The sequence below is a fragment of the Oryctolagus cuniculus genome (assembly GCF_964237555.1).
Source record: "Oryctolagus cuniculus chromosome 17 unlocalized genomic scaffold, mOryCun1.1 SUPER_17_unloc_1, whole genome shotgun sequence".
NCBI classification, from domain to species: domain Eukaryota; kingdom Metazoa; phylum Chordata; class Mammalia; order Lagomorpha; family Leporidae; genus Oryctolagus; species Oryctolagus cuniculus.
Window position 1 is genome coordinate 2256211 of NW_027208202.1, and position 26405 is coordinate 2282615.

The 26405-nt window shown below is 43.2% G+C and overlaps 2 protein-coding genes and 1 pseudogene across 4 annotated transcripts in view; 2 read left to right on the forward strand and 1 right to left on the reverse strand.

Moving 5' to 3' along the window:
- LOC108176055 (WAS/WASL-interacting protein family member 3-like) overlaps positions 1–16614 on the forward strand; it is a 91059-nt gene extending 74445 nt beyond the window's left edge. Inside the window, exon 11 of the mRNA XM_070067657.1 lies at positions 16485–16614. The gene's annotated coding sequence lies outside the window, so the exon portion shown is untranslated. The remainder of the gene's footprint in view (positions 1–16484) is intronic.
- The window catches only part of LOC100355262 (L-lactate dehydrogenase A chain), a 591718-nt gene extending 574022 nt beyond the window's left edge, over positions 1–17696 (reverse strand). For 2 of the 3 annotated variants that reach the window (XM_070067644.1, XM_070067643.1), the window contains exon 1: positions 15938–17696. In XM_070067644.1, the coding sequence (XP_069923745.1) occupies positions 16604–17602 (999 nt within the window). In that variant the 5' untranslated portion in view covers positions 17603–17696 and the 3' untranslated portion in view covers positions 15938–16603. Of the gene's footprint in view, positions 1–15937 lie in introns of those variants that run through there. The other variant, XM_008252246.4, reaches the window with a different exon arrangement.
- On the forward strand, positions 8471–10546 carry LOC138847863 (transcription factor SOX-2-like; annotated as a pseudogene).
- Positions 17697–26405: the final 8709 nt, after the last annotated feature.

The following is a 26405-nucleotide window of genomic DNA, read 5'->3' on the forward strand; positions in this document are numbered from 1 at the left end:
GTACCTGAATGAACAATGGGTCATACATGAAAGAGAAATGAAAAACATTCTGGAAGCAACTGAAGATAACAACACATCAAAACTTATGGGACACAATAACAGCAGTGTTAAGAGGAAAGTTTATAGCAATAGATGCCTACATCAAGAAATTGAAAAGGCACCAAACAAATGAGCTATCAATGCATCCCAAATATCTAGGAAAAATACAGAAAACCAATCCCAAAACTAGTAGGATAAGATAAATAATTAAAATTGGAAAAGAAATCAACAAAATTGAATCCAAAAGAACATTACAAAAGATCAGCAAAACGAATAGTTGATTTTAAAAAGAAAAAACAAAAACAAAAATGACACACCAATTGGCCCAAATAACCAAAAAGTGAGAGAAGACCCAAATCAATAAAATTAAAGATGAAAAAAGTAATGTAACAACAGACACCACAGAAATAAAGAGTCATCAGAAATTACTACTAGGGGCTGGCGTGGTGGTGTAGCAGGTAAAGCCACCACCTGCAGTGCCGGCATCCCATATGGACGACCGGGCTGCTCCACTTCCGATCCAGCTCTCTGCTATGACCTGGGAAAGCAGTAGAAGATGGCCCAAGTCCTTGGGCCTCTGCACCCGCGTGGGAGACCTGGAGGAAGCTCCTGTCTCTTGGCTTTGGATCAGCACAGCTCTGGCCATTGCAGCCAATTGGGGAGTGAACCAGTGGATGGAAGACCTCTCTATCTCTCTCCCTCTGCCTCTCCTTCACTCTGTGTAAATCTGACTTTCAAATAAATAAATAAATCTTTAAAACAAATTACTACTAAGAGTTGTATGCTAACAAACTGGGAAATCTAGCAGAAATGCATGGATTCCTGGATGCATACAACCTACCTAAATTGAACCATGAAAACATAAAAACCCTAAACAGACCCATAACCAAGTCAGTAATTTAATCAGTAATAAAGGCCCTCCCAAGAAAAAAAGCCCAGGACCGGATGGATTCACTTCTAAATTCTACCAGACATTTAAAGAACTAACTCCAATTCTTCTCAAACTATTCAAAACAATTGAAAGAGAGGGAATTCTCCCAAATTCTTTCTACAAAGCCAGTGTCACCTTAATTCCTAAACCTGAAATAGATGCAGCAGAAAAAGAAACTTACAGACCAGTTTCTCTGGTGAACATTGACACAAAAATGCTCAATAAAATTCTGGCCAATAGAATTCAATATCACATCAGAAAGATCATCCACCCAGACTAAGTGGGATTTATTCTTGTTATGCAGGGATGGTTCAGCTTTCCCAAATCAATGTGATACACCATATTAACAAACTGCAGAAGAAAAACCATATGATTATCTCAATAGATGCAGAGAAAACTCTTGGTAAAATACAACACCCTTTCATGATGAAAACTCTAAGCAAATTGGGGATAGAAGGAACATTCCTCAACACAATCAAAGCAATTTATGAAAAACCCACAGTCAGCATCATATTGAATGGGGAAAAGTTGGAAGCATCCCACTGAGAGCTGCTACCAGACAGGGAAGCCCACTCACCATTGAATATTCAACATAGTACTAGAAGTTTTAGCCAGAGCCATTAGGCAAGAAAAAGAAATTAAAGGGATACAAATTGGGAAGGAAGAAGTCAAATTATCCCTCCTTGCAGACAATATGATTCTTTATTTAGGGTATCCAAAGAACTCCACTAAGAGACTTTGGAACTCATAGAAGAGTTTAGCAAAGTAGCAGGATATAAAATCAATGCACAAAAATCAACAGCCTTTGTATACACAGACAATGCCACAGCTGAGACAGAACTTCTAATATCAATTTCATTCACAATAGCCATAAAAAATACCTTGGAATAAACTTAACCAAGAATGTCAAAGATCTCTATGATGAGGATTACAAAACTTTACAGAAAGAAGAGGATACCAAAAAATGAAATAATCTTCCATGCTCATGGATTGGTAGAATCAATATCATCAAAATGTCTATTCTTCCAAATCAATATACAGATTCAATGTGTTACCAATCAAAATACCAAACACATTCTTTCTCAGATCTTGAAAAAATGATGCTAAAATTCATATGGAACACAGGAGACCTCAAATAGCTAAAGCAATCTTGGACAACAAAAACAGAGCCGAAGGCATCACAATATCAGATTTCAAGACATACTACAGGGCAGTTATAATCAAACCAGCATGGTACTGGTACAGAAAAATAGATGGATAGACCAATGGAACAGAATAGAAATGCCAGAAATCAATCCAAACATCTACAGCCAACTTATATTTGATCAAGGATATAACACCAAAGACAAAACTAACAAATGGGATTACAACAAATTGAGAAGTTTCTGTACTGTAAAAGAATGAGTCAGGAAAGTGAAGAGACAACTGACAGAATGGGAGAAAATACTCACAAATTATACAACTGATAAAGGATTAATAACCAGAATCAACAAAGAGATCAAGAAATTTCACAACAACAAAACAAACAACGTATTTAAGAGATGGGCCAAGAACCTAAAAAGACATTTTTCAAAAGAGGAAATCCAAATGGCCAACAGACACATGAAAAATGTTCAGGATCACTAGCCCTCAGGGAAATGCAAATCAAAACCACAATGAGGTTTCACCTCACCATGGTTAGAATGGCTTACATACAGAAATCAACTTAACAGATGCTGGTGAGAATGTGGCAGAAAAGGCACACTAATCTACTCTTGGTGAGAATGCAACTAGTAAAGACACTATGGAGACAGTTTGGGGATTCCTCAGAAACCAGAATATAGCCCTACTACATGACCCAGCCATCCCAGTTTGCAAATAAAAGTGCTGTCTGTGCCTCAATGTTTATTGCAGCTCAATTCAGAATAGCTAAGACATGGAATCAACCTAAATGCCCATCAACAGAAGACTGGATAAAGATACTATGGGATATGTACTCTATAGATTACTACACAGTGGTAAAAAAATAAAATTCAGTCATTTGCATTAAAATGGGGAGTCTGGAAAACATCATGCTGAGTGAAATAAGCCAATCCCAAAGGGACAAATATCATATGTTCTCCCTGATCTGTGACAACTGAGCACCTAAAAGGAAACTTGTAGAAGTGAAACTGACACTATGAGAAACAATGACTTGATCAGCCCTTGTCCTGACTGTCGAGAAGGAGCTTACTATTTTATTCTTTTTAGTATTTTTTCTACTTAATACCATTGGTTGAACTCTTTTAATTAACACACAATTATTCTTAGATGTTTAAATTTAAGTGAAAATTGATCCCTGTTAAAAATAAGAGTGGGAATAAGAAATGGAGGAGAGGTACAGTTTGGTGCATGCTCACTCAGACTTACCCCTTAATGGTAGAGCTAGAAACGTGTCATGGAACTCCAAATCCCATTAAGTTGGCAGGTACCAATGCCATCTTACTAGTAAAAATGATCAGTTTAATTCAAAATTGATCATAAAGATAGCATTAGTGTCAAAGGAATCACATAAATAAGACCATTATCTGCTAATAATAATTGATAGAATTAAAAAGTAGAGAATGACCCAACATGGGAAGTGGGATACACAGCAGACTCATAGAATGGCAAATGCCCTAAATAGCACTGTGGCCTCAGAATCAGCCCCTAAGGCATTCGGATCTGGCTGAAAAGCCCATGAGTTTCTCAGGCATGGAAAGCAAAGACACTGTGGCAAAAAATGACCTAAATGAAAAATCTCTGTGAGTGAGATCCCAGTGGAAAGAATGGGCCATCAAAGAATGAGGTACCTTTCTCTGAAGGGAAGAGAGAACTTCCACTTTGATTGTGGCTTTGTCTAAATAAGGTCGGAGTTTGTGAACTCAAGAGGCTTCCATAGCTTTGTGTGATTACTGATGTCATAAATAAGAGGTGTCAATTGTTAAATCAACAACAGGAGTCACTGTGCATTTACTCCCCATGTATGCTCTGTCCTTAATGTGTTCTACTATGAGAATTAACAGCAAAACTAGTCTTCAGACAGTACTTTATACTTTGTGTTTCTATGTGGGTGCAAACTGTTGAAATCTTTACTTAGTATATACTAAGTTGATTTTCTGTATATAAAGATAATTAAAAATGAATCTTAATGAAAAATGGGATGGGACAGGGAGTAGGAGGTGGGATGGTTTGCAGGTGGGAGGGTGGTTATAGGGGGAAGCTGTTAAAATCCAAAAGTTGTACTTTTGAAATTTAATATTTATTAAATAAAAGTTTTCCAAAAAAGTGAATTTGCAAACCATTAGGCTTTCATTTTTAAGTCAATATTTTAATCTTATTTGTTGATTTAAAAGGTTGTGATCATCTTAAGGCTGATAAATAACCCACACTCACATCATTCTTGTTAAATTACTCATGTGGGCATTTGGAGAATTCACCAAAAGATAAATCTTTCTCTCCAAAAAAAAAGTTAGATGCTGCAAGTAGCAAGCAAGTTAGTTAATCTCCAAATATATTCCAGTATTACAAATCATTTAAAGTTAGGTAAATAATGATAAACTAAATATTTACTATAATGAAAATGTATTTGTGGGCAGGCACCATGGCTCACTAGGCTAATCCACCGCCTGCAACGCCAGTACCTCGGGTCCTAGTCCCTGTTGGGGTGCCAGATTCTGTCCCGGTTGCTCCTCTAACAGTCCAGCTCTCTGCTGTGGCCCAGAAAGGCAGTGGAGGGTGGCCCAAGTCCTTGGGCCCTGCACCTGCATGGGAGACCAGGAGGAAGCACCTGGCTCCTGGCTTTGGATTGGCACAGCACTGCGGCTGTGGTGGCCATTTGGGGGGTGAACCAATGGAAGGAAGACCTTTCTCTCTGTCTCTCGCTCTCACTGTCTAACTCTGCCTGTCAAAAATAAAAATACTTTGAGATCTGGCACTGTGGCATAGTGGGTAAAGGTAAAGCTGCTGCCTGCAGTGCTGGCATCCCATATGGGTGCCGGTTCGAGACCCGGCTTGTCCACTTCCAATCCAGCTCTCTTCTATGGCCTGGGAAAGCAGCAGGAGATGGCCCAAGTCCTTGGGCCCCTGCACCCACATGGGAGACCCGGAAAAACTCCTGGCTCCTGGCTCCTGGCTTCGGAGTGGCTCAGCTCTGACCGTTGCAGCCATCTGGGGACTGAACCAAGGATGGAAAGCCAACTCTCTCTCTCTCTCTCTCTCTCTCTCTCTCTCTCTGCCTCTCCTTCTCTCTGTGTAACTCTGACTTTCACATAAAATAAATAAATCTTAAAAAAATAAGTAAGCAATTGTAGGTTTTCCTGCTGTCCTCTAAGCAGGACTGGGCTTAGAGGGTTACAGCAACACAGGGTGAAGGGGAAAGCAATAATGGATCCTAGGATGCTTAGTCACTGACTGAAAAGTGGTGAGCAGGTTCATCCACAGAAGACTCTGCACTGCATGGAGAACCATGAGGTTTAATGGAGATCCAGAACTAAGCTACTTGTAGATTTCACATGTTGTTGCTGTTGTAACTCTTACGTAAAATAGTTATGCCTCAGCCACTGATCTAATGAAAGTCTGAAATAAGCAGCATAACTCTAATCATTGTTAGGAAATTAGTCTAGTTTCCTTCCATTCTATCCTGAAACTTTATGAACAAAAATGGAAAAAAAGCTTGTGAATCCAAAGTATAGGAAACCCTTGGGAGGAGAGGTATTATATCAATATTTGTCTTTGAATATTAGAATGTTTATTTAAAAACCCTTAAAAATATTCACTCATTAAAAGACATATTCTTACACGTTCATTATATCCAGAAGACATTGTATTTTTAACTTGTCATGTTATCTTAAGGCTAAGTTTGGTAAACAAAATACTCGTAACTAGGTTAATTAACAGTTGGAGAAATTTAGATAAATGTAATTATTCCTATTGCCCTTTTTAGGGTGAAAAAACAAATTTTTGTGATAACTAATGGTGTGGCAGATAAAGCTGCTGCCAGTGATCCTAATATTCCGTATGGGTGCCAGTTTGTGTCCCAGTGGCTCCACTTCTGACCCAACTTCCAGCTAATGCCCTGGGTAACACAGAAGAAAATGGCCAAAGTGCTTGGGCCCCTGCTACCCATGGGGGAACCTGGCTCCTGGCTTTGGCCCAGTCAGTTTGTGGCCATCTGGGGAATGAGCTAGTGGATGGAGTACCTCTCTGTCTCTGTGTCTTCCTCTGTGTAACTCTTTCAAATAAATAAACTCAATTTTTTCAAAAAAAGAAAGACTTAGCTATTTTTACTCCATGAATAACTATTTAATATTATTTAAACACTTTAAGGATATATATATATATATATATATCTTCCAAAAAATTTAAAATATATATGGATGTATATATAAATAAAATAAATTTATAATGGTATGTACCTATATATAAATATATATGAAAATGCTAGGTATATTATATTCCCAAAAGCTTTTGCAGCCACTTCTCTCACCTCAGATGCCTAAGGCCCTACTGTGATGAACACAGGTTTCCTTTGAGGTCCCAACAGAGAATCTCAGGGCGCCTTCAGCCGCCCAGCTCACAATAACTGTAACCTAGCAACGCCCTTAAACACAAGTGCGCAAGCACGCCTCCAGAGGGTAGTAGATGTAGGTGGACTTGACCGAGTGTTGGGGTCATTGTGGAGACGAACCACTGGAGCCTGTGGAAGCCGTCTGCGCTGACCAGGGCTCAGGTGGTGTGGAATTTCAGGATGCTGAAGACCTCGTCAGGAGTAGACACCCTTAAATCCCTCTCTAGATCTCCTGCTCCTCAGTTTATGCTCCCGCCACGTCCCCCTGAGTCCTGGGAGGCTGCAGTGGGAATTTAACAGATGCGAAGACAAAGTTGTGCTCTGTGATTTCAGAAACTGGCACATGTGCCATCTAGGTCAATCTTAAGAAATCAAAGCAGGCCTTCCAGAAAAAATGTCTTCAGGCCTCTTGCATTTGCCCAGCCTTTACATTTTCTTTACTTTTAGTTTTTATATTATTTCCCTTAATTGGATTTTTAGTTGATCCATGCATTATTTTGAAACATGGTGTAATATTTATAAACTTTCTAAAATGAGTGTTCACTTGTCCCACAAACAGTTCATGATTTGATGGTATGTTAAGATGCCCCATTGTTTTACTTGAAATTCCTGTTTTTCCCATTTCTGGCTTTTTCATTGTGTTCCATCAAATGTTCTGCTTTTTATTCTTGTTTTTCCTGATCCACGCATTCTTTATTCCATTACCAGCCCCTGTGCCCCATTAAAACAACAGTAGGCAATCCAGCAATCACTACAGTCCAGTTGCACCACGATCCGAGGCTTACTGTGCTTTAAAGCTTTTAACTTTGAGGGAAAAAAGGAGAACTCAAGACAAAGAAACCCACAACCATTACAAACAAGAGTGTCAATTGTTCAATCAACAACGGGAGTCACTCTGCAGTTACTCCCCATGTAGGATCTCTGTCCTTAATGTGTTGTACTTTGAGAATTAACGGTAAAAAATGTCTTCAAACAGTACTTTACACTTTGTGTGTCTATGTGGGTATAAACTGTTGGAATCTTTACTTAGTATATATACTAAGTTGATCTGTGTATAAAGATAATTAAAAATGAATCTTAACGAAGAATGGGATGGGAGAGGAAGTAGGAGATGGGATGGTTTGTGGGCGGGAGGGTGGTTATGGAGGAAAAAACCGCTATAATCCAAAAGTTGTACTTCTGAAATTTATATCTATTAAATAAAAGTTTTCAAAACAATACAAGTATTAGAGCAATTCTAAGCATTTTACAATCTGATGCCCCAGAAGGGCTCCAGTCTTGGGGTCAGCGCTCAGAGAGAGGCCGATGACCTCAGCTTCGCCCCAGGACGACCAGCAGGTGAGAGACTTCAGAAATCCTCTCGGTGCTGGGACAGCCAGGAAACAGTCTTCCTGGAGTCCAGACAGGCCACGCGCAGAGCGGACGCTAGAGGGCAGCAGAGGACGAGCGCACACAGCGCCGTGCTGAAAAACATGACGGAAGCAGGTGTTCAGGTTGAAAAATATTTGTGTTATCCAGAGAAAACCCCATGAGAACCGAAAGATGGTGAATTTTCTATCTCCATGGTTTGGCCAAAGCGCAAACCACTGGTCAGAGGCAGACAAAGCCCTCTTAGTCTGGGTAGATGAGAGTAAAGAAAGCAGATGCCACGGGCAGAGACAGCACTGGGAATCAGGACACTAGTTGAGGAGACTTTTGTATGCCTCCATCCCCAGAGGTATGAACCTTTGCCGATTCAAGCCTCACAGATTCTTCCTGTTATATATAAACAAACATAACGACAATAGAAGATGGTTGTTTATTAGCTTGTTCCAAAATGTATCAGGAGTTGTCAAGGCATAGAAGAGAGTGTTGGCAAAAGGGGAAAGTAGTTTGCTGTCTCTTTAAGACCGAGACCGAGAGAAAGAAGAGAACGAAAAGCCTTTCCAGTAATAATGATAATAATAATAATAACAACAACAACAACAGTTGGTGGTGGTGGCGGTGGCAGCGGCTGGAGACCGAGGGAAGCGCTGCTTTTTGATCCCGATTCCAGTCTCTCAGTCTCTCTCTCTCCTGCTCTCTCTCTCCGCCAAATCTCTCCTCATCTGGTCTCCTCGGGAAGCCCCGAGGAGGTGCTCACAGCACCTCTGCCCCTTCCCCTCCTCCTCTCGCCCCGCCCGCAGGCCCCGAGTCCCAGCCACCAAGGGTCGGGCCAGGCCCGCGCACAGCGCCCACAGGTGCAACAGGACGAGACGGAGCAGGAGCCGCCGGGCCCGCGCACACACAGCGCCCGCAGGTACAGCAGGATGGAGACGGAGCGGAGCCGCAGGGCCCGCGGCAGACTTCAGGGCTCGGGGGGGGGGGGGGGGGGGGCGACAACCACAACCGTCCGGATCGCCTCAGGCGGCCCATGAACGCCTTCCTGGTGCGGTCCCGCGGGCAGCGGTGCAAGATGGCACAGGAGAACCCCGTGATGCACAACTCGGAGATCAGCAAGTGCCTGGGCGCCGAGTGGAAACCCTTGTGGGAGACGGAGAAGCGGGCGTTCACCAACGAGGCCGAGCGGCTGTGAACGCTGCACGTGGAGGAGCACAGGGTTATAAATTCCGGCCCCGGGGGATCAGTGCACGCTGCCTGGCAGGCTGCTGGACCCAGCGGCCACAGCAGGTGAGCGGGGTGGGGAGCGGGTGCCGGCCTGAGCGCAGGCGCGAACCAGCGCGTGGACAGCTACAGCGCAATGCAGGACCCGCTGGGCTGCCTGCAGCTCCCGGCACCGCCTAGATGCAGCCCAGGCAGCCTGCGATGTGAGCGCGCTGCAGTACAACTCCAGGAGCAGTTCCAGGACATGCATGGAGGGCTCTCCCACCTACAGCACGTCCTACTCGCAGCAGGGCACTCCGGCATGGCGCTAGGCTCCAAGGGCTTAGGGGTCAAGTCCAAGGCCAGCTCCAGCCCCGTGGTTGCCTCTTTCTCCCACTCCAGGAAGCCCTGGAATACGGCATGTTGATGACTAGGCCCAATGCCTGTCCCGGAGTCGATGTTCCTAATCAATATATTCCATGGATCATATAGAGCCTGATCACCTGGAAGGCCCCCTTCGTGTCTAGCTGAAGTCTTCCATGAGGCAATTCTAACAACTTCGCTCTTCCCCAGTTATTAATGGGGCAAAAATGTCTGCAACTGAAAATCCACGAGCACCCACTCCTTCCAAATCGCTCTCTGCCTCCCAAACAGTTTTTAAGAAACAGGACAAAGATGGAGACATTTGTCTGGATAGAGGGAGCCAGTCGATTTTCAGCTAAAATACTGCTCTTGACTCAATCACAATCAAAATCTCAGAGCCTGGGGATGGTGTTGTGGCATAGCAGATAAAGCCACCAGCTACAACACCAGCGTCCCATGTGGGAGTTGGTTCGAGTCTTAGCTGTTCCACTTCTGATCTAGCTCCCTGCTCAGTGGCCTGAGAAAGCAGTGGATGATGGTCCGAGTGTCTGGGCCCCTGCTACCCATGTGTGTGACCTCGATGAAGCTTCTGGCTCCTGGCTTCCACCTGGCCCATTGCTGGCCATTGTCCAATCTGGGTAGTGCACCAGCAGTTGGAAGCTCGCTCTCTCTGTCTCTTTCTCTCTCTATGAGTTTGAAAAATAAATCTTTAAAATAAATAAAATCTCAAAACATATTTTCATTAAATTTGTATAGAATAACGATTTGCATAGACTTAAAATTCATCTCAAATAATAATCAATATTGCCAAGAGAATCCTGAAAGAGAAAAATACAGGTGAAAGCTTTCTAACTGTAGCAGACTTTTAAATGTTAACATGTTCTATCCTTTCATTTTATTTTAGCAGCAGAGAGTGACAGACACAGAAAGAGATCATCTTGTCACTGGCCCACTCCCCAAGTGCCAGCCACAAATGGGATGTGGTCCAGGAAGAAAACAGGAGCCTGGACTCGATCCAGGACCCCAGGGAGTCCTGTATGGGCTGAGGGCATCCACGTCGTCTAAACCAGTGTTCCAAACACTCATTCCAGTGCACTGCATGTTTTGTAGATAAACAAACATTTTAGTACTCATTTGAAACACTGAGTTACAATGAGGGAGGGAGGGAAGGAGGGAGAAGTAGAGCGAAAGTGTGGTGGGAGGGAGGGAGAGAGAGAATAAGGGAGGGTGGGAGGGGGAGGGGGAGAGAGAGAGAGAGAGAGAGAATCTTCCATCCACCGGTTCACTCCACAGATGGCCGCAATGTCCAGGGCCCAGCCTGGAGGCAGCCAGGAGCCGGGAGCTTCATTCGGGTCTCCCTTGTGGTGGCAGGGGCCATGCACATGGACCATGTCCGCTGCTTTTCCCAGGACATCAGCTGGGAGCTGAATCGGAAGTGGAGCAGCTGGGACACAGACCCGATGGGATGCCGCGTGATAGGCCACGGCTTTCCCGGCAAGGCCACAATGACTGCCCCTAGAGCACCGAGTTAGAGCACTGACCATCCGGAACGGCGCCTCCGTCTGACGCAGTCTGGGAGGGCTGCACTGCCCTTCACGCACGCTCGGGCCGCCCCTGCCCCTCGCCCTGTGCCCTGCTTGTCCTGCAGCGGCAGGCGCCAGGCCGCCCTGATGCCAGGCCCCAGGATGAACGGGCATCTCGCTGGGAGAACTGCGGCGGCTCTTCACTGCCCTCCCTGCCCGAGCATCAGCTCCGCCAAGCCGGCCTTCCTGCCGCCAAACCCACCTACGCCAAGCTTGTGCCCGAGCGGCGAGGCCCAGGGTCACCGGCCTGAGCGGCCGCCGCGGCTCCAGCCCCTGCCTCTGCAGACTAAGGAGGGCCCGGCGCAGATCCCAGAGTTTGCAGCCTGCAGCGAGCGAGCGCGCGACTGGCGACACCGGCAGCGCGAGGTGGACGCGGCCGAGGTGTTCTTCGCGCCCTCGGCCAGGCACGACCCGCGGAGCTGCAGGTTGGTGGCCCGCCCGCCCTGCAGCCGCTGCGCGCTGCTCTTCTCCCACACGGGCACGCGGGGGACCAGGGCCAGATGTCAGCTTCCATGTCGGCCTCGGCTCGCGCATCAGATGCAGCGTATGGGATTCCTCGGTCTACGGCTTGAGCCCGGCCAGCCCCCCAGAACCGCCATGCAGACCCGCAGGCGCTGCGCCCTGGGCAGGGTCCCAGTCCCGAGAACTTCGTCTTCTGCAGGCAGAGCCCGGGGACTGCGGCCGCGGGGGACTCGGCCTCGCGGGGCCGCGCGCGCTCGTCCTCTGCTGCCCCCTGGCGTCCGCTCTGCGCGTGGCCTGTCCGGACCCCAGGAAGACTGACCGCTTCCTGGCTGTCCCAGCACCGAGGGGATTTCTGGTCTCTCACCTGCGGGTCGTTCTGGGGTGAGCATGAGGTCCTCGGCCTCTCTCACGGCCTGGCCGTGTGTGAGCGCTGACCCCGGGGGTGAAGCCCTTCTGGGCATCAGGTGTGCAAGATGCTTAAATTGCTGTATGACTTTATGACTTGTATCGGATGCTGGTATGGGTTGTATCGGATACGGGTATTTCTCTTGTTTCTCCTTTTTTCCCTCAAAGTTAAAAGCGTTAAAGCACTGTAAGCCTCGGATCGTGGTGCAACTGGACTGTAGTAATTGCTGGGTTGTCTACTGTTGTTTTAATGGGGCACAGGGGCTGGTAATGGAATAAAGAATGCATGGATAGGGAAAAAAGAATACAAAACAGAACATTTAATTGGGCACAATGAAAAAGACAGAAACGGGAAAAAAGGGAATTTCAAGTAAAAAAAATGGGGCATTTTAACATACCATCAACTCATGAACTGTTTGGGACAAGTGAACATTCATTTTAGAAAGTTTATAAATACAACACCATGTTTCAAAATAATGCATGGATCGACCTAAAGAATCCAATTAAGGGAAATAATATAAAAACTAAATGTAATGAAAATGTAAAGGCTGGGCAAATGCAAGAGGCTTGAAGACATTTTTTCTGGAAGGCCTGCTTTGATTTCTTAAGATTGACCTAGATGGCACATGTGCCAGTTTCTGAAATCACAGAGCACAACTTTGTCTTCGCATCTGTTACATTCCCACTGCAGCCGCCCAGGACTCAGGGGGACGTGGCGGGAGCATAAACTGAGGAGCAGGAGCTGTGGAGAGGGATTTTAAGGGCGTCTACTCCGGAAGAGGCCTTCAGCATCCTGAAATCCCACGCCCCTGAGTCCTGGGCGGTGCAGACGGCTTCCACAGGCTCCAGTGGTTCGTCTCCACAATGACCCCAACACTCGGTCAAGTCCACCAACATCTGTAAACAATCTAATCCCTCAGTTTTACCAGGTGGGAATCATGCACATGCACACTAAGCACACTTGGCTGCCGGACTTCTGTGTGCAGGCACAGTGACTGCCCTCTAGAGATGCGCTTGCGCACTTGTGTTTAAGGGCGTTGCTAGGTTACAGTCATTGTGAGCTGGGCGGCTGGAGGGGCCCTGAGATTCTCTGTTGGGACCTCGAAGGAAACCCGTGTTCATCACAGGACGGCCTTGGGCTTCCAAGGAGAGAGAAGTGGCTGCAAAAGCTTTTGGGAATATAATATATCTAGCGTTTTCATATATTTATATGTAGGTATATACCGTTATAAATTATTTTATATATACATCCATATATATTTTAAATGTTTTTGGAGGATATACATATATAATCTCCTAAAAGTGTTTAAATAATATTAAATAGTTGTTTATGGAGTAAAGATGGCTAAATTATTCTTTTTTTAAAAAAAAGTTGAGTTTAGGCCCATGCTGTGGCTCATAGGCTTATCCTACGTCTGCGGCACCAGCACTCTGGGTTCTAGTGCTGGTTGGGGCGCTGGTTCTGTCCCGGTTGCTCTTTTCCAGTCAGCTCTCTGCTGTGGCCCGGGAGTGCAGTGGAGGATGGCCCAAGTGCTTGGGCCCTGCACCCACATGGGAGACCAGGAGGAAGCACCTGTCTCCTAACTTCAGATCGGCACAGCTCGCAGGCTGTAGCAGCCATTTGTGGGGTGAACCAACAGAAGGAAGACCTTTCTCTCTGTCTCTCTCTCTGTCTAACTCTTTCTGTCAAAAAAATTGAGTTTATTTATTTGAAGAGTTACACAGACAGAGGAAGACAGATACAGAGACAGAGAGATACGCCATGCACTGGCTCATTCCCCTGATGGCCACAATAGTCAGGAACTGATTGGGCCAAAGCCAGGAGCCAGGTTCCCCCATGGGTAGCAGGGGTCCAAGCACTTGAGCTGTCTTCCTCTGTTTTACCCAGTGCATTAGCTGTAAGTTGGATCAGAAGTGGAGCCACTGGGACACAAACCAGCACCCATGTGGGTTGTAGGTATCACTGGCAACAGCTTTATCTCTCATACCACAATCCTGGACCCCAACATTATTTCTTGTTTTGTAGTTGTCTTCTGTGTCTGAAGAAACAAGTTAGTTCCTTTGGTTAACTATAGGAATTAATAAAAATATTTAGTTGCACTAGGTATAATAATTAGAAATATAACTATGTATATTAGATAATAGATATTATTTTTAACTCCTTATTAAGTTATTATAAGATGAATATCACATGTATTGCTTGTTTATTATACTGATAAATTTTTCACCTATAAGTTTCCTTAAACTTATAGGTAAAATATTGAGATTATAGCCTATTTATATGTTTATGTATATCTTTGTATGCATTCATATAAAGGTATATTTATAAATCCTTTTGTACAAAGTTGTACACTGATAATGTGCCAGAAGACTAAAATTATTATTTGAATATTTTTTATGTGTATGTAGATTGATGGAAGTTATTTTTCATGAAGTTATTGTGTTAACTCTTGGTGTTTCTCAATATCTTCTAAAATCATCTTGTAAAAAAATACTTACTTTTAAACAAAAAGCTAATTTCCTTTTTCAACTCTTTATTGGTGAGTGATTTCACAGTGTTAAGTGTATATATTTCTTTCTTTAGATGTTTATGACTTACACCTTGTCCCTTGTAACAACAATTCATAGTTTTATCCTCCCTACATGTAGCATAATACAACTACTAAGAAGTCTTTATGCCCAAATTGCATTTTTGTTTCATAAAATGGTAATCAGGTAACACAAAAATTTGCTTTTTCATCCTAAAAAAGAAGGGGCAATGGGAATAACTACATTTATCTAAATTTTTCCAACTTTTAATTAACCTAGTTATGAGAATTTTGTTTACTAAAAAGCATTAAAAAAACGTGCAAGTTAAAAATAAAATTTATCTTCTGGATGTAATGAAAATATAACAATATGTATTTTAATGAGTGAACATTTTCAAAAGTTTTTTAAGAAACCCACTCACATTCAAAGACAAATATTGGCTGGTGCCATGGCTCACTAGGCTAATCCTCCACACTCCGGGTTCTAGTGCTTATTGGGGCCCCGGTTCTGTCCCAGTTGCTCCTCTTCCAGTCCAGCTCTCTGCTGTGGTCCGGGAGTGCAGTGGAGGATGGCCCAAGTGCTTGGGCCCTGCACCCGCATTGGAGACCAGGAGGAAGCACCTGGCTCCTGGCTTCGGATCAGTGCAGCGCACCAGCCATGGCAGCCATTTGGGGAGTAAACCAATGGAAGGAAGACCTTTCTCTCTGTCTCTATCTCTCACTGTCTAACTCTGTCTGTCAAAAAAAAGACAAATATTGATATATAATACCTGCCTACCAAGGATTTCCTATTTTAGATTCACAAGCTTTTTTTCCATTTTTCTTCATAAAGTTTCAGGATAGAATGGAAGGAAACTAGACTAATTTCCTAACAATGATTAGAGTTATGCTGCTTATTTCAGACTTTCATTAGATCAGTGGCTGAGGCATAACTATTTTACATAAGAGTTATAACAGCAACAACATGTAAAATCTACAAGTAGCTTAGTTCTGGATCTCCATTAAACCTCATGGTTCTCCAAGCTGTGCAGTCTTCTGTGGGTGAACCTGCTCACCACTTTTCAGTTAGTGACTAAGCATCCTAGGATCCATTATTGCTTTCCCCTTCACCCTGTATTGCTGTAACCCTCTAAGCCCAGTCCTACTTTTTCATTTAGTCACAGCAGGAAAACCTACAAATACTTCTTTTTTAAGATTTATTTATTTTATTTGCAAGAGTTATATAGAGAGAAGGAGAGGGAGAGGGAGAGGGAGAGAGAGAGAGAGAGAGAGAGGAAGGTCTTCCATTGGCTGGTTCAATCCCCAGATGGCTGCAATGGCCAGAGCTGAGCCAATCAGAAGCCAGGAGCCAGGAGCTTCTTCCAGCTGAGCCAGAAGCTTCTTCTGGGTCTCCCATGTGGGTGCAGGGGCACAAGGACTTGGACTATCTTCTACTCCTTTCCGAGGCCATAGCAGAGAGCTGGATCAGAAGTGTAGTGGCTGGGTCTTGAACCGGCACCCATAATGGGATGCTGGCACTGCAGGCGGCAGCTTTACCTGCTAAGCCATAGTGCCAGCTCCTCAAGTATTTCTTTTTTTTTCACTGTTCAAGGTTTATTTAATGATTTAGTTGGTATGACACATGGATAGCTGGTTGCATTGCTATATGTAGATCTTTCTTTTTACATTATGTGCAGTGTACACTACTCATACATACAATACACAAAATAAGATCCTTTAGAACAGTTATGCACAAGACATGCAATATTGAGTTTATACAATATTGGATCCCAGGTTATGACTGACTAGGAAAAAAAGTTGGACTAAGCACGTTTGGTGAAGGGACCAGAAGTTACGTAGCACACAGTAAACGCACGTCTAGTCGGAAGGGCAACTGGAGTTTGTGCAACACAGGCAGTGGCACCTCAGAGGTGGGGAACTATAACTTAGGCTGACCAGCTCAGGATGACACAAAGTCAGTGTCACCCAGTACCTGGATGTAGCTGTCGGATTTTGTAAACCATTCTATTTCTAACTTTAGGAAACATGGTTTTTTCCCTCCCTAGGCCATCATGATCTCACTGCTTTAATCATGGATCAGATTAAAAAGGACCACATGCACAACCTCCAACTAAAACCCTGTAGTAGCCTAGACAGTGAAGTGGTAGGACATTATCCAAAGACTTTAAAACTGCAGCTCTTTTTGGATTCCCCAAAGTGTGTCTGCGCTCTTCTTCAAGTGGGCCTCTTCTTCAGAGGTCAGAGTCACCTTCACAATGTCTGAGATCCCATTTTGTCCCAAGACGCAAGGAACACTAAGGAAGACCTCCTCCTTTATTCCATAGAGCCCCTTAATCATGGTGGAAATCAGATGCACCCTCCTGAGATTCTTCATTATGCTTTCTGCCAGATCTGCCACAGACAATCCAATGGCCCAGGATGTGTAGCCCTTCAGCTTGATCACCTCGTAAGCACTGTCTACCACTTGTTTGTGAACCGGTTTCCACTGTTCCTTGTCTGCATCGGTGCCTAACTCTGAGTGCAGAGTCTTCAGGGAGACATCAGCAACGTTCATGCCGTTCCACACAGGCACACTTGAATCTCCATGCTCGCCAAGGATCCAGCCGTGACAGCTCAGTGGGTGAACTCCCAGCCTTTCCCCCATCAGGTAATGGAAGCAGGCTGAATCCAGATTGAAACCACTTCCAATCACACGGTTTTTGGGAAAGCCACTTATCTTCCAGGCCACATAGGTCAGGATGTCCACTGGATTGGAAACAACAAGCAACTTGCAGTTGGGGCTGTACTTGACAACATTGGGAATGATGAATTTGAAGATGTTCACATTACGCTGGACCAAGTTCAGACGGCTTTCTCCCTCTTGCTGTTGTGCCCCAGCCATGATGATCACCAGCTTGGAGTTGGCCGTCACACTGTAGTCCTTGCCAGAGACAATTTTAGGGGTTCTAAGGAAAAGGCTGCCATGCTGGAGATCCATCATCTCTCCCTTCAGTTTATCTTCCATGACGTCAACAAGAGCAAGTTCATCCGCCAAGTCCTTCATTAACATACTGATGGCACAGGCCATGCCCACAGCACCAACCCCCACAACCGTGATCTTATTTTGGGGGACATGTTCTTCCTTCAAAAGGTTGTAAATCAGCTGATCCTTGAGAGCTGCCATTTTGGACCTGGAACCAAAAGGAATCGGGAGTGCACGTCGGACAGGCGTGAGGGGCGCTCGGTAATGGGACCCGGGCTCGGCGGCAGCGGCTCCAGCACTCAAGTATTTCTTAAATACTTTTTTGTTTGAAAAAGCTACAGGTGGTATTGGGGAAAGGCAGGTAGATCTTCCAAGGTTTACTTGCCTGAAGGCTGAAAAAGTCAGAGATGGGCCAGACCAAAGTCAAGAGCATCAGCTAAGTCTTCCACATGTGTAGCAATAGCCCAAACACCTGGACCATCTTCTATTGCTTTTCTTAGGTCATTATCGGGGAGTTGGATTGAAGTGGAGTCTCTGGGACACAAACTCTTGCCCACATGGTATACTGGTGTTGCAGGTGGCAGTTGTATCCACCACATCACGATTCCAGCCCCTGTTACCAAGCACTTTTGATAAGAAATTTTCAAACCATAGCACAAGTTTTATAACTGATTTAGTCATTTGCCATTTTGGCTTATCCAATGAAGCATTAGAACATTATAAATACGAGTGAAACATTCCCCCAAATTTCCAGCAAAATCACCATACAGTGTGTATGAGATCTGTTACTATGAGGCAGTTGAATTTGTGGGGTTTTGTCATGTCTCATCAGTCAATGAAGCTTCTGGTTCATTCCTATGTGTGGCCTTCCCAGTACCCTTGTTTGAGTTTAATAAGTTTATCCAAATATATTGTCCAAAGACAGTTGATTCTATGAGGAAAATTAGGGTACTGGATGATGAGTCTGTTTTCTTTTTAACAAAATGTTCATGCTGAATGGAGACTTGGACCCCAAGATTCAGGATCCACTCTTCTGGCCAAACCCTCTCCCTGGAGCTTCATAGTAGAGGCAAAGGAGTCCTAGAGTGGTAAAGGCCCTAGCTTTTCATGGCCCAAGCAATTATTGATCCCGTGGTCCAGGGTGACCAAGATTGAGTGATGCTAACTCACCTCATCTGTAAGCTACCAAAGCCTGAGTGCAAGGAAGATGTGAGTAGATGAGAAAGATAGACAAGGGCCTAGTAAACGATATTTATTGGAGGGATCTTGGAGATGTGACTTTCAGTGAAGGGCTGACTTGTCATATCTGAAATATCACCCCATTACACACTCCCATTGCTTCATTCTGCCTTTGTTATTCCCAGAATGTGAACTGTTTGAAACCTATCCTCTCTGCATTTTGTATTTGGAGATAATGCTGAATCTCCCTGTATCCTGATAGTTTTTTCTGGTGGCTCAGGAATTGTCAGGTTCTTTGTACCATATGAGAAAGATGTAACAAAGCGTGCTCTAGGACATTGTCTGTTGACAAATGTCAAATGATTAATAGATGTCAGATACCATGGATTTTAAGTAGAAGCATTTACTTTATAGAAATTGTAAACCAATGCTCATGATGTTCAAGCAGTTTAAGTGGCAGTGGTCTTGCTGACATCCTTGCTGACATAGTCGGCATGAATCATGCCCATGATAATATCTATGTGAAGCTCTCTTGATTGTATTTGGCATACTATTAAATTTTTCCACACTCAGCAAAGTGTATCAGCATTTGATGTATTAAAAATCAACAGAGGCTTTTTGTTGTAATTTTATTTGTAATTTTTAAAGTATTTATTTGAAAGGCAGAGCATGAGAAAAGGGAAGAGAGAGATGTTCCATCTGCTGGTTAATTCACTTGCCAAATGTCCTAACAGCCAGGGCTATTCCAGGCTGAAGCCAGGAGGCAGGAATCCATCTGGGTCTCATATGAGGGTAGCAGGAATCCAAGTACCTATCCATCATCTCAGATGATGTATTTTAGGTATGTAATAGCAAGGACACAATCCAAGAATGTGCATATGGGATATGGTTGCCCCAAGCAGTAGTCTAACCTGTATTCAACCTTCTCAAGTCTGGTGGTTTGTCCTGATTCTTTCCTAGACCTTGTATCTCCAACAGGCAAGTCCCAGGTTTCTTCATAATATCACTATTTAATAAAGTAAACTCCAGTAGGCAAATACTTTTCAAAGTGTGTTGGTATCATATATGTTGATATTCCCATTAACCTAAGGATAACTAGATTTAATCACTGCCAATTACTCTAATTTTGTGTGCTCTTTCAAAAGTCTTCTGCCTGTTTTCAATTGTACAGTGCTAATTCTCCATAGGGAGGTTGATTTTTATTTTGTTTCTCCAGCTAAGGTGTCGGTTATTCTGTATTTGCATGATCTTCATTAGCACTGTGGACTCTAAGAGCAAGTCAGGCCAATTCTCTCATGATTCCCTGCATTTACCTTCTCTTCCAGGTATAGTTGTAGAGACCTCTACATGTTTCCAAGACCAAAGGAAATGAATACATCTCCAGTAAGTTGATTGATTATTTCTCATTTTGTTTTATATCATATTATAGGAGATTTATGAGGGCTTTAAGTTAAAATGAAACAAATAAATGTGATAAGGTAAAATTTTCATGGTTATAAGAAATTAGAGCCATCAAAGCTGATTGTATATTGGTCTCCAGGTCTTCTGATGCCACAATAAAGGCATATTTGTTACATAGGATTAAAATCAGAATTTAGAATTTGCTAAATTCCTATGGGATATGAAGTCTGAAATGGTCTTTATTGGTTGTATAGATGATATAGTAGAAGTGGTTAATATCAGCCTACAAATAAACATGCAACATTCTGCAGTGGTGAGAGTTACCCTCTGCTAATATACAAGTCAGCCAATGAAGTTTTTAAGGAATTGCTGAAACAGCATTTGGGAGATTGTACTGCATTTATGGATCAGACCAGGAGTTTTTGGAGAACAGAATCTGCTGCAGGTTCTCAGACAGCTCTGTATACTTTTCTTCTAGCCAGTCTCTATAGGTTGTTTGTGTTGCAGACTTTTCCTAAGTTATATTTTCAGGCAGATATTCCATTCTTCATTGATACTTCAAACAACTCACAGTAGTTTCAATTGAATTATTCAAACATGAGTCAATATCATGTTATATTCTTTAGTCGTTGCTTTGCTTGATTATTGTCATATTAAAAATTACATATGTGTGGCCGGCGCCACAGCTCAATAGGCTAATCCTCTGCCTGCGGAGCCGGCACACCAGGTTCTAGCCCTGGTTGGGGCACCAGATTCTGTCCTGGGCACTCCTCTTTCTGTCCAGCTCTCTGCTCTGGCCTGGGAGTGCAGTGGAGGATGGCCCAAGTCCTTGGGCCCTGCACCCGCATGGGAGACCAGGAGAAAGCACCTGGCTCCTGGCTTCGGGTCAGTGTGGTGCGCTGGCCACAGCATGCTGGCCACAGCAGCCATTGGAGAGTGAACCAATGGAAAAGAAAGACTTTTCAATCTGTCTCTCTCACTATCCACTCTGCCTGTCAAAAAAAAAAAATACATATGTCTGTGTGTGTCTGTATGTGTGTGTGTGAGTTAAAGAGACATAAAGAGAGGCAGGTAGGCCAGGAGAGACAAAAGAGAAAACCTCTTATCCACAGACTTACTCCTCCAAATACCCACAGTAACCAGGGCTGTATCAGGGCTGAATCCAAGAGCTGGGAATGTACTCCTGTCAGAAGCCCAATATCATGAGCTATCACTACTGCCTCCCAACATCTGCATTAGCAAAAACCTGGCATCGGAAACAGCTGCGAATCAAACCAAGCACTCTGAATTGGGATTAGAGTCTTTTTTTAATTTTTTGACAGGCAGAGTGGACAGTGAGAGAGAGAGACAGAGAGAAAGGTCTTCCTTTTTTGCCGTTGGTTCACCCTCCAATGGCCGCCGCGGCCGGCGCGCTACAACCGGCACACTGCGCTGATCCGATGGCAGGAGCCAGGTACCTATCCTGGTCTCCCATGGGGTGCAGGACCCAAGTACCTGGGCCATCCTCCACTGCACTCCCTGGCCACAGCAGAGAGCTGGCCTGGAAGAGGGACAACTGGGACAGAATCCAGTGCCCCGACTGGGACTAGAACCCGGTGTGCTGGGGCCGCAAGGCAGAGGATTAGCCTAGTGAGCCACGGCGCCGGCGGGATTAGAGTCTTTATAAATTTTATCACTTTATATAAAGGACTAGATTTCCTTTATTTCATATATACAGGTTTTGCAAATAATTATTTTATTTATTTATAAGGCTAAGTAGAGGGAGAGAGACAGACACAGAGACAGAGAGATATCTTCTCTCTGCTGGTTCACTGCCTAAATGGCCACAATGGCTGGGATTGGGCCAGGCTGAAGCGAGGAGGCACGTGCTTCTTCCAGGTCTCCTACCTGGGTTCAAGGCCCAAGCACTCGGGTCTTCTTCTGCAGCTTTCCTATGCAAATTAAAAACAAAAATGACATTTTGATATGTGATGATCTTAACAGCCCTTATCTTGACTGTTGAGGAACCTTTTTTTCATACTAATTGTTGAACTCTTAATTGTTGGATTAATCCTATGACTATAATGTTAACTGTAAATATATCTTAGTAAAAATAATTGGAATAAGAATGGAAGGAGGAAGAAGAGTGGGACCATGGGCAGGAGGAATGGTAGGATGGAAAGTATCACTATGTTCCCAAATCTATATATATGAAATACATTAAATTTGCATATTCTAAATTAAAATTTAAAAATAAGTGTGATATACAATATTATCATAATAAAGAATAAAAATCATAAAATTGTCACTATATGAGCAGATGCAGAAAAACAACTTGTGAAAATTCAAATTTGTTCATGGGAACTCTCTAAAAGTTGTCACAGAAAGAACATACCTCAACACAATAAAAGCCATAAACAATAAAAGCAGAGCTAACATTAAAGTCACTGATGAAAAGTTTAAAAAGTCTTTTGTCTAAGATCAGAAATAATACAAATATGTCCATGCTTACCATTTCTTTTCCATGTAATGCTGAAAATCCTAGAGAGAATTATTAGGCAAGAACAAAAATATCATCTGTATAAGAGGAAGAAGTAAAATTGTTTCTATTTGCCAGTGATAATAATGAATCCAATAAAAAACTGTTAGAAAATAAATAAATTCAGGAAATCTCAAGTTCTAAAATCAATATAAATATCATTAGTGTTTCTACAGATGAATAATATGTTATCTGGGAAAGAAATTAAGAAAATCATCCCATATATAGGAGCATGAAGAAATAATGTTTTAGGAAATAATGTGTCCACATAGGTGAATATTTTATACACTAAAATTATAATACATTGATGAAATAAAGAAGATACAAATAAATTAAAAAAGTCTCTCATAATAAATTGGAATAATATTATTAAAATAGGCATATGACCCAAAGCAATCTATGCATTCAGTTCAATTCCTATAAAAATAAAAACAATCTTTTATTCAGAAATAGAAAAAAAATCTAAAATTTCCTTGGGACCAGAAAATATACTACATAGTCATAGTAATCTTGAGCCCAAAGAACAAAACTGAAGGTATCACACTTCTCCCTTGAAAATATATTATAAAGCTATTGTAATTAAACAGTATGACACCAGCATGAAACAGATACATAGGCCAATGGAATAGGATGGAAAGTCCAGAGAAAATATCCAAGGATTTAAGTCAACTTATTTTTGACAGACATATCAAAGAAGCACAATGTGGATAAGATAGTCTCATGATAAATGGTTTTGGGGAAACTGTAAATGCAAATATAGAAGAATGAAATTAGTCTCTTTTCCATGTCATATACAAAAGTCAACTAAAAGTTGATGAAACACTTAAATGCAATACCCAAAACTATAAATCTACTGTAAGAAAACACGTGGTGGAAGCTTTACTCTTCTGAGCAGTACTTTCTTGGATAGGACTCTAAATCTGCAGACACCAAAAGCAGGGATGGACAAATGGGATTGTGCAGTTGATGAGAATGTAAAGTAGGACATCAGTCATCATGGAAAACAAAGCAATGAGAACAGAAAACTGTCAAATAATCCACCAACTGTGTTCCTGGATATATATACAAAAGAACTAAAATCATTATATTAAAGGGATAGCCCCACTCCCCTGCTCATTTCAGCATTGTTAACAACAACCAACATAAAGAAGTTACTTAAGTATCAATAAAAGGATGAATAATTAAAATATCTATGTGTGTATATATATGTAATGAAATACTAGTTAGCTTTAATAAAGAAAATAATTCCACAATTTGCAGAAACATAGGTGAAATTACAGGACATTATATTGTGAAATAAGCTGAATAGACAAAGACAAATACTGTATTATCTCATGTATATGTGGAATTAAAAAAATCTCACAGAAACAGAGAGTAGAAAGGTGGTTACCAGAGGCTAGGGTATGGGGCAGGCTGGGGAAAGGAAAAATGTTCACCAAAAGGTACAAATTTTCAGTTAGTCAGGAGGATATGTTATAGTAATCTATGAAACCACTTGTTTGCCGCAATTAATAATGCATTGTGTATCTAAAATTGCTAAAAGAGTAGTATTTTACCATAACCAAAGATAATTTCGTAATTAGCATGATTAAATCTTTCTACAAACATACATACATTTTAAAGGTAACATCGGGGGCTAGTGCTGTGTCATAGCAGACTAAGCATCCACTTGCAGAACCAGTATCCCACATGGGTGCAAGTGCATGGGCTGGCTGCTCCTCTTCTGATACGGCTCTCTGTTTATGGCCTGGGCAAGCAGCAGATGGTGGCTCAAGTGCTTGGGCCCCTGCATCTATGTGGGAGAACCAGAAGAAGCTCCTGGCTCCTGGATTCTGCTTGGCTCAGCTCTGGCTATTGCTGCCACTTGAGGGGTGAACCAGGATGCTGAGCTGTGTAGACTCTGGCTCCTGATTTCAGCCAACAGTCATCAGGGATCCAAGAACTGCTTCTGGAGGCCCAGGATGGATGGAATTGTTTGGCCAAAGAGAGGGACACAGGTTACAGCAACCAAGACCTGGCCCTGGGCTGCTGCAGAAAATCAGCTGGAGCAGCAAGGGCCAAGGGAAAAGGCCAGTGCATGCTGTGGGGACAGCAAGATGCAGCGTGCAACACAGGGATCTGGTGCCGGGAGCTTTTCAGGTATCTTAGGATCAAGGCCGGGGGTGCAGAGGCTGAAGGACCTGGAGCTGCAGCAGGAGCAGAGCCAAGCTAAGGCAGCAGGATGGGGATCACAACTTTCTCAGGTTCAAGCAGCTCCAGTATCAGCCTGGAAAACCAATATGGAAGTAAGCTCAGAGCTGTCTGACTCACTGTGCACACTGCAGCCTGAGGGCACACCCCTGGAGATCATTGCCAGTGCTTCCAGAGGAGAGACAAGTGGAAATCAAAGTACAAAGTGAAGCTCCTGGAGAACTGGGCATCCTAGAGACCCAGCTAGAGCAGTATTGGTGTGGGAGCCACCACCCTTCAATAACAACAGTAAAATTTAAAATGAACCAAAACTGATGTACACTTAAAAATGAGGATGTGGGCCGGCGCCGCAACTCAATAGGCTAATCCTCCACCTGCGGCGCCAGCACCCTGGGTTCTAGTCCCTGTCGTGGTGCCGGATTCTGTCCCAGTTGCCTCTCTTCCAGTCCAGCTCTCTGCTGTGGCCCGGGAGTGCAGTGGAGGATGGCCCAAGTGCTTGGGCCCTGCACCCGCATGGGAGACCAGGAGAAGCACCTGGCTCCTGGCTTTGGATCAGCGTGGTGCGCTGGTGGCAGCGTGCTGGCCACAGTCTCTCTCTCTCTCACTGTCCACTCTGCCTGTCAATAAATAAATAAATAAATAAATAAGGATGTGATAAACATTAGAAACCATGGGTTCGGATATCTCAGAGTATTTTATCATGGCTCATTAGACAAAAAAAATTATTATTCTCAAACAGAAGGGAAAAAAGGCATCTTGGGCCAAATATTAGACAGAATGTAACTGAAGTTTAAAGCCTTTAACAAAGAACTATGATATTTTGGCAAAAAGTAAGGAAATATTGTACAAAAACACAGCAAACGAGAAATCAATGAGGCAAAATGTATTGCAATTGGAAACTCACACATAAGTTATAAAAGATTTCAATTACCCAGGTATGTTGGCTATATTAAATAAACAACAAAATAATAAAGATTTGGAGAACATAAACCCAATTTTAAAAATCCATATTTGTAGGTTTAGATGAATTAGATTAAAATGAGAACATTATATTTTTATAACTCACTACATTTAATCTACACTACAACTGAAAGTTTTCTTGCCAGATAAAATACAGAAAGCAGTTAAATGTGTTTTAGATATAAAGGGAACACATGGGATGCCATTGCTGAAGGCCAAGGCATTAAGGGGCTGGGCCACAGCTTTGGCCCCTGGCTTGAAATTTACATACAAGTAGTTTCTCTGCATTTCTATTTGCAAAATTAGTGGCCAGGCTTTAAAGAAATCACACTTGCTACATAAAATAGAATTTTGCATTTAAAGCAAGATTCACAAAAATTAAGTAATAAATGACAACAGAAACCTTAACTCCCCCCAAATCATACAAACGAAACCTATATTAAATGAAAATTGAGAAATACTCTCTGGAAATTCAGTTAACCAAAGAGTGAATAAAAGGAGAGAACACAATTAGGAGCTTGTTTTTAAATTACAATTTAAAAACGACACACTGTGCCCTAGACTCACAGCTACACAAAGAATGGCTCCATGAAATCGCAGATCCAGCATCACACTGGCGCTTGTTAGACCTGCAGAAATTTATGTTCATTTAAGACTAGTAAGTCATTTTCCTGCCGCGCTCCGACAGAGGGCCGGGGCCGCGGGGAGAGGCGGAGCCCGGGAGCAGGGCCTGGGCGCCCCGCGGGGAGGTCGCGG